This window comes from Thunnus albacares, chromosome 7 (genome assembly GCF_914725855.1).
Source record: "Thunnus albacares chromosome 7, fThuAlb1.1, whole genome shotgun sequence".
NCBI lineage: Eukaryota > Metazoa > Chordata > Actinopteri > Scombriformes > Scombridae > Thunnus > Thunnus albacares.
This window is the reverse complement of record NC_058112.1, coordinates 7,077,581-7,085,492: the sequence shown is the minus strand read 5'-3', so window position 1 is coordinate 7,085,492 and position 7,912 is coordinate 7,077,581. Positions and strand designations below refer to the sequence as shown.

Genomic DNA, 7,912 nt, shown 5'->3' with positions numbered 1-7,912 from the left:
CCACCAAGACACACACACACATATGCACAAACATTCCTGACCTCAGGAGAGGAAATACAGGGAGACAAATAGGCAAAATGGTAACAGTGTATGAAAGAGGGCCTGGGCTGGGTGCGACTAAGGTTATTTATTCTGAGAACAGATGTTCTCGTTGCAGGGTCAAGGAGATCAAAACGAACCAACCATATTGAAACACTAAGATGGCACAACAATAAAGGAAAACCATGGCAGCGAGGCCGCATTCCTGTTTCGCTTTGTACATGATCTCTGATTAATGTGCTGTTAGGGATGTAATGATGTTTTTGACACTTGTGAAAGCACTTTTTGGTTTCACACAACTTGAAGAAACTTTATAGTGAATTCCATGAACTCAGTCAAAGTTAACATGTGCAACAATGTTAAAACCCAGAAACAAATCTCTGGTGCTCTTGGACTCTGAAAGCAAAATATGGAATAGACCAGAGGCCAGATGCATAAATGATGCGTACACACAAAAAACCATGCACACGCCATTTCCCACACATAAACTGGTATTTATAAAAGCAGACTGTGTGGGTGGTGAGAATTGCATCTCATGCATTCTTCAGACCAGGCGCACACGTTTTTCTGAAGCAATCTGAGGGTGATGTGATAAGCTGGAGATGAAATATAAACTGATTACATCATTGATTACATTTTTTAGATCACTGCTGATGATGGTTTACAGTCCATGTGATGAATTAATGACATGAACGGTATAAAGAGCTGCACAGCTGTGTGTAATGGTTGTGTATAATGACAGCTGTTCTGCTGTTGGAGAACCTGCCGGTGCAACACAATCTGTCAAACTGTACTTCTTTCAATTCAATTTCATTCATATCAATTTTTATTCATATAGCGCCTGATCACAACAAAAGTCATCTCAGGGCACTTTTCACATGGAGCAGGTCTAGACCATACTCTTTAATATACAGAGAGAGAGACCCAACAATTCCCCCATGAGCAAGCACTTGTCTTTCCCGTTTGTTTCATTGACAGGTGTTCAGACTGGTGGAGCAGGTGGTAAACTGATATGAAAATGGGTGGTTCAGGGTGTGTCTTCATCCATGTATGGATAACTGGGGGAGTGGAAATGAGGCTTGTGCATGTGCGCCCAGTTCCACAATGACTGAGATTTATAAAACAGAACCATGAGTACGCACAGCTTCATAAATCTGACGAAAAAAAATGTGTATGCATATTTCTGGGTTTGTGCGTGCACAAAGTTTTAGTCATGAATCTACACAGAGTTTTATGCATCTGGCCCCAGATGTTACAACAAAGTTAAATGTGGAAGAGACCAGATGTTATGTCTGTCCAAATGTTAGGGCCTCCAGCTCACTTCCGATCACATGATCAGAAGTGCCCTTGTGCTGTTTTCAGAAAGGATTTATTCATTAGAAAGCAGGAGGTAGGTGCTGGAGGAGTTGTCACTTGTTAAAGAAGTGAAACTTCAAGCTGATGCCCACACACACACACAAGCACGCACAAACACACACACAACATATTATGAATGACAATTGAGATCAAGGATAATTCTTTACAAAGAGTCATGTGAAATATTGTACAATCAAAGTTTTATCATTTCCACCAAACCTCACACATACACTTGATATATTCCAAAGAGCATAAATACCCTCAAGCACAAATCTGCTACTCGTACAACACATGTCCTGGAGTGAAATGATCAGACGCCATTGATTTAGAGGACAATGTTACACTAGTGCAGCTGTAAACACAAGGTTCCGCTGTAAGACGAGAAATCTTCAGGGCCAAACCTTTGACAATAAGGACCTCTGCTGATTAGGAGGATAATTGCAGAAGCACTGATTCTATTTCTCAGCTGTCAGAGGCAAACAGTTGAGGCTCCTGGTAAAAAGGAATGAAAATAAAATTTCACAAATTTCACATACATTATCTGGAGTCTATGATCCAAAACTTAATCCACACATGGAAAACAGCTGGACTTTGGTCACTCACTTGCTGTGGTGCTTTGAGCAACAACAAGCTCCCATGACAGCAGTGGAAATATGCAAAACCTTTCCAAACAGGAATGGTTGATGCATTTCTTTATTTTAAGACAGCAAGTTTAAATCTTTTAAAACCTCATAAAATCATTGCATTAGCTGTCGCTGCTTTTGGGAGAAACACACACAATGCAATTCCACTAATGCAACACACATCAATAATGAAACAACCCAAAAAAGGCTTTCAAGAAAAATATGTTGGGTGCAAATTGGTCCAGCACTGGAATGAACTCTGGTTAAGTTGTGCAGCATTCTTGACAGGCTGTAATAAGAATTACACCAGCTTAAAGCTGCCTGTGAATGTGTCAAGTATTCAGCAGCCATGTCAGAGTGCAGATACAGAACCAGTTTGGGTTTTCAGGATATCTGGTATTCTACAGGATTTGGTCCTTGACCCATTTTTGGTTCAATAAGTGACTTTACCTCACACTGATTGTTGAATTTTTTTTCTGTATTACTAAAATGACATAGTTCAAATGTGTAGGATACAATTTATTATATGTATTCTATGAGCATGTGATCAATTTAAGTCCATTTTTTAAATATTTACAGCATGTGCACACCTGATCTTATCTGTCAACTGTGCAATTCTCTAGCAGAGGACTCTATTCCTGTATTTTCTATACAGCCTGGTCCTTCCATTGGAAACAGTGGATGACTGGATGTTTGAGGATAAATACGATTGAATTCAATCAATGACCAAATTAATAACAATAGTTGAATTTACAGTACAGTACAAATCAGTTTTCTATAACTGTTGTTAGGAAAAAAGCTGTATTCAACTTCTCAGTAATCTAATAGCGAGAATGAAGTCCATGTATATTAATATTTTGAGAAAAAAGCTGTGATATTTCAAGTTTGACCACAACTTTTTCTCATATTACAATTTGAAATGTTCACTTTTGTCCCCTAACGCTGCAACTTTTCTCTCAATATATTTCAGGACTTTATTCTCGATACATTACAGCTTTTTCCTGAAAATTACAACCTTTTCACAAAATGTAATGCCTTTTTTCTTGAAATTATGACTTTTGCCTCATAACAGTACAGCTTTTTAAAATACTTGACATATTACAACTATTTCTTGCACAAATATGACTTTTATTATCAAAATATTTTGCCTTGATTCTCAAAAACTCAGATTTGTTTTTACCAGTGGTCCTAATCCTCCAATGTACTATTCTCTGTGGAATAAACTCAGGCTGAGTTTAAAATGCACAACTCTCCACAACTTGGAGAAGCCATTCCACTCACTGTATTTAGTCTTCTTTTCACAATAAATGGGCCGTGCACACATGGCTCAGGTGGAGTTGTGGTAAATGTCGTCATGTTTCCAGCACTGAGTGGAAATGAATCCAGGCCAACACAACACAGTGCAGTAAGCATGAAGCACCTTTGCTTTTTGGAGATACTGGACAAAAAAAAAAAAAAAAAACAGAATAGAAGAATAGAAGGCTGTGTGTCATTGTCTCATCAACTTTTGGTAAAGTATTTCCAGCTATAACAGCAGCTTTCTGTGGAAGAGCTGGAAACAACCTAAGTCTCAGTTTTCATCTGCAACTATATTGCATCCCTCTGCGTAAATAATTAGTTCATTCAGACAGAGACAAGAATGGTGTGTATTTTCTGGAATCTACCAGTGAATGACCATTATGCACTTGATTTATTGTAAGTCATAGCATTGACTACCACAGCCAGCTGTCTAGATGCTGGACACAGTAACAGGACTGTTCCAGGATGGCAGACAGCTCGCCATAGCTCTCCTCTCTCCACGTGGGGAGGAGCCTCTCATTGTTTAGGGCCTGGAGCTTTGGCGTCCCCTCCCGGAGGACGTGGTACAGGCAGGGCCACCGGCTCTGGATCCTGAGCCTGGTCCGCCGGTCCAGTGTGATGCCGCGGACGATCTTCTTGGCTCGTAGCTCTCGCAGGGCGGGCAGCTTCAGACAGGAGAAGACCAGGCCCCGACTGGGCGACACGTCCAGGAACTCCAGAGAGAGAGACTCCAGAGTGTAGGAGATGCCCAGGTTCCTCAGTGGCACCAGGATGTGCAGAGTCAGAGACTTCAGGTTAGGCAGGGATTTGGTGAGAGTCTGCAGCGTCGAGGGAGTCACTCCTTTGAAGACCCAGAAATATTTGAGCTCGAGGACTCGGAGCTGCTGGAACTGGGTGAGCAGCGACACGGACACATCTGACCAGTCGAAGTGTAAACGCATCTTGGAGATGCGTGGGCAACTGTGTGTGAGTTTGGTCAGCAGCTCCTGGAAACTGGTCACCTGTCAAATCAAACCAAACAGATGAAACATGTGTGTGAAACATCTGTCTGTATAACAAGTGACATGTCAATATGGAGAAGAACACGTTATAACAGCGGCTCCCAAACTTTTATGCCATGCCTTGCTTTGGAAGCCCTGAGATGTAAATTGATTGCATTTTTAAATCAACAGGTAGCAAAACTAGGGAAAATAGTAGTGAAAAACAGGGAAAACAGCTTGTTTCACTGCTGTGAAGAACACTGTTTCACTGCAGAATACAACGTGAGCCGTGTTGGGCAGTAGCGGCGTTACTAGGTTAACTACTACTATTTCTCAGTAGAGTGGTGGTAGCGTCGCTGTTTTCTGGATAAAATAGCTTTTCAGTAGTGAAGCTCTTTTATTGATCAAGTAGTGCAGTGGCATCCACACAAGCTACATTTTCCCATCAAGCATTTCTGCAGCTCAGGCACAACTGAGCTTTCTGCTGTGGACTGATATAAAACTGCTGAAGATCAGTAAGTGACGCCACCGCCATGCACGGACCTGTATACCTGTTATACAAACTAAAACAAATAAACAAATACATATAGGAGGGAAGAGATGGGAATATTACTTTTGTTGTTTTTAAACATCGACCAGCGGAGGATACAACAAAAATGCTAGTCTCTCAAAAGTATGGTGGTTAGTCAAAATTATTTGCTTGAAATGTATGTAGATATAGCCACTAGTACAGAGTGGGCCTAATAAAATGACCACTTTTTAAACTACCAATCATATAAAATATACTACTACTCCTGCTACTACTAATAATAGAATAAAAAATAAAAAAGTAGCTTTGATGTAGCGAACTACTTTTGCCATGTTGTAGCTTAGCTTGCTACATTTCTCTGGGGGATAGCGTCAATGTAGTGGAGCTTCATTTAATGTAACTGGTAGTTTAGCTCACTACACTTTCCAAGTAGCTTGCCCAATACTGAACGTGAGTGATGACGTCTGAAGTTTCAAACATCACTGATGCCTCAGAAAGTGCTTTAATCAGTTTGACAAGTTTTGCAGGATTTATAAAGAGGGGCTGTGATGAAGAAGAATGCCCCATGATTGAACACTAAAGTCCTTCAATAATGTTTTTATCAACTGAAGAACAAAATGCAGCTGCTCAGCTTTAAATAAATACTAAAAGACAAAATATAATCACTTTTAGCCTCCCTTCACTGCTTACCGATAAGTTTTACAACAGATTTTACAAGATTTTACTAATTATCTTCAGAACACCTCATGGTTTAGCTTCCAGTTATATTGTTGTGTTGCTGCCAGAGCGCAGCCTCAGATCCTCAGGCAGGCTGCTTCTGATGATTTCTTAATTTCAATTTCATGTCACATAACCACAATGTCACAATGGTTTGATTCCAGCAGCAGACCTTTGCTGCATGTTGTTCCCCAACTCTTTCTCTCCTCATTTCCTGTTATCTCCCAAATGTCACTGTCATATAAAAGCACGTGCTGAAGTTCAGATTTTTTACTGCTTGCTCAAATCAGAAGCCACCACCAGCATGTGAATCTGGTGCAACTTTAATTGTAAATACAATCAATGCAAGCATGTTACCTGGTCCATCTTGGTAATGCTGTCCTGGTGGGAGCTGGAGCTGGAGTGGACCCTGAGGTCCAGCGGTTCTAGAAGAGTGAAGGTCCAGTTGAGGTCTAGGTGGCTGAGGTCCCTGCAGTGGATGTTATCCAGCAGGTGGCTCAGCAGCTCGCCCCACTTGTTACAGCGATCGCCCAGGTCAAAGCTGGCCTTCAGCGTCAGCAGGCTGGCCCGGCGGGAGATGAGGTGGTGCGTGTAATGGTGCACCCAGGACTTCCACCTCTCGAACTCGCGGTTGGAAACGAGCAGCCCCTCCTGACCCAGGTGGAAGACGCCGCGACGGGAATAGTCGGCCACCCTCCACAGCTTCCATGAGCGGATGAGGCAGCTCCAGCTCAGGCAAACCAGAGCGCAGCTACATTTATCCACCTCATTCAGAAAGGACAAGACATGCAGCTGGCACTCCACCGGTAGGAAGTTGAAAGGGAAGTAGTCATCCACTGCTTTCCGCCGGCTGCTTACAGGAACCAGGGGTCTCTTCCGCGGTGACATGATGACAGAGGGGGATATAATGTTGGTGGTCATTGGCGGAAGTCAGAATCTCCACCGGGAGGTCTTGTGGTCTGGCTTTGCCATAAATCTCTCTATCCTGGTGAAGGCTTGAAGAAAATAAACAGACAGGAAATTAATACAGATGCAGGCCTTTTTATTTTTCTTGTGTAAACTCTGCATACTTGTAAAGGAGGGCTCTTGTTCCTCAGGGTGTTCTTTATGAGTGTAAATAAAGGTTGATTATGATTATTACTTTAAAGGTCTATGCCAGATTTCAGGACATTGGCCTTTTGGTCAACTCACCCTTTATGTGACCAGGAAACAGAATAAAAAACACTGTTCTAGTTTAGTATGAAGTTTACTTTACAGCAGACAATACAACTCGCTTACAAGCACTAAAAGGAGATTACCACTTATATACAGTAGGTTGTATGTTCACATTGTTGAGAACTGAATTGTGGTTCAGCTTGAACTTAAACTTTATTGGCGTATTAATTCAACTATGTATACTATGGCTACAGTTCAAAGGATTTCATCTCTAGTAAATTCACAAACTCTGACTCAACTGTCTGGGCCACATACACAATTATAGTATATGTGAACTCTGACATTTGGTGGCATTCTCCTTAAAAGTCCTGCACAGAAACGCTGTAGGATGGGAATGTCGGTCCTTCTCTCACCGATTAATATTAAATGTCTCCCATTATTTGACCAATCAGCCTGTTTGCAATAACCTCGATGTAACGTTGGTACTTCAAAAATCCTCCGTTGACCAGCACGTAATATAATACACACGTGATCACTTTTACTACGGTATTGATAATAATAATGATGATGATAATAATAATAATAACAGTTATGTGACACGTCAGATTGTTATAACATGACTGGAAGTCTTTTGGTAGCACCGTTATTTCTTCTCCTGTTTTCTTTATAGGTTCATTCCTGCTTCACGGGCGAATTTAACGGCTTTAAACTTTTATACGTAGTTTGAAAAAAGGATCTGATTGTGAAGCATTATTTTTGAGATATAAGATCGTGTCGTTACCTTTTGCTTGAACAGGCTTCCTCCCGTCCTTAGTTAAAAAGCTAACCTGCTAGTAGTTAGCACAGAGAGGAGACAAAGGAGATCCACATTAATTAATTCCTACATATTGTTGAAATTGTTGTAGGTTTCGGTATATAGGAGCGTGCTAAAGGCTGTGTGGCAACCTGATATAAATCCAGAAGTTTTAAAAAGCTGTAAAGAGCAAGTATTTGGTAACTAGGCCGGCTAGTTAGCTGCTGAACAGCTGAGCTCTGTTGTTGTTTTTGTTGTGATACGCTAGTGATGATGTCATCAAAAGCCGCCGATCTGCACGTTTTTGACTCTGGCGTAGCGCCGCCGGGCGGAGGTTGATGTTCGAAAAGAAAGATATATCTTCTGTATAACCTCCTCGGTGCAAACAGAGAGTGTATTATTATGTGTCATTATTAAACAC

The 7,912-nt window shown here is 41.3% G+C and overlaps 1 protein-coding gene across 3 annotated transcripts; it reads right to left on the bottom strand.

Moving 5' to 3' along the window:
- Positions 1–1,544: 1,544 nt before the first annotated feature.
- On the bottom strand, positions 1,545–7,777 carry si:dkey-12e7.1 (uncharacterized protein LOC557553 homolog). 3 transcript variants are annotated; one of them, XM_044356062.1, is made up of 4 exons: positions 7,644–7,777; positions 7,480–7,528; positions 5,901–6,538; positions 1,545–4,318 (listed from the first exon to the last, which is right to left on the bottom strand). In XM_044356062.1, the coding sequence occupies exons 3-4, from the start codon at positions 6,462–6,464 to the stop codon at positions 3,731–3,733; spliced, it is 1,152 nt and encodes a 383-aa protein (XP_044211997.1). In that variant the 5' UTR covers positions 6,465–6,538; positions 7,480–7,528; positions 7,644–7,777; the 3' UTR covers positions 1,545–3,730. The 3 variants fall into 3 exon arrangements, with proteins under 3 accessions (XP_044211997.1, XP_044211998.1, XP_044211996.1); XM_044356063.1 differs by having other exon boundaries at positions 7,480–7,525; XM_044356061.1 differs by having other exon boundaries at positions 7,480–7,777.
- Positions 7,778–7,912: the final 135 nt, after the last annotated feature.

Coding starts and splice junctions, on each gene's coding strand:
- si:dkey-12e7.1 (XM_044356061.1), bottom strand. CDS start 6,464: ATGACCACCAACATTATATCCCCCTCTGTCATCATGTCACCGCGGAAG. Junction 4,319..5,900: donor GCATTACCAAGATGGACCAG/GTAACATGCTTG, acceptor TTGATTTGACAG/GTGACCAGTTTCCAGGAGCT.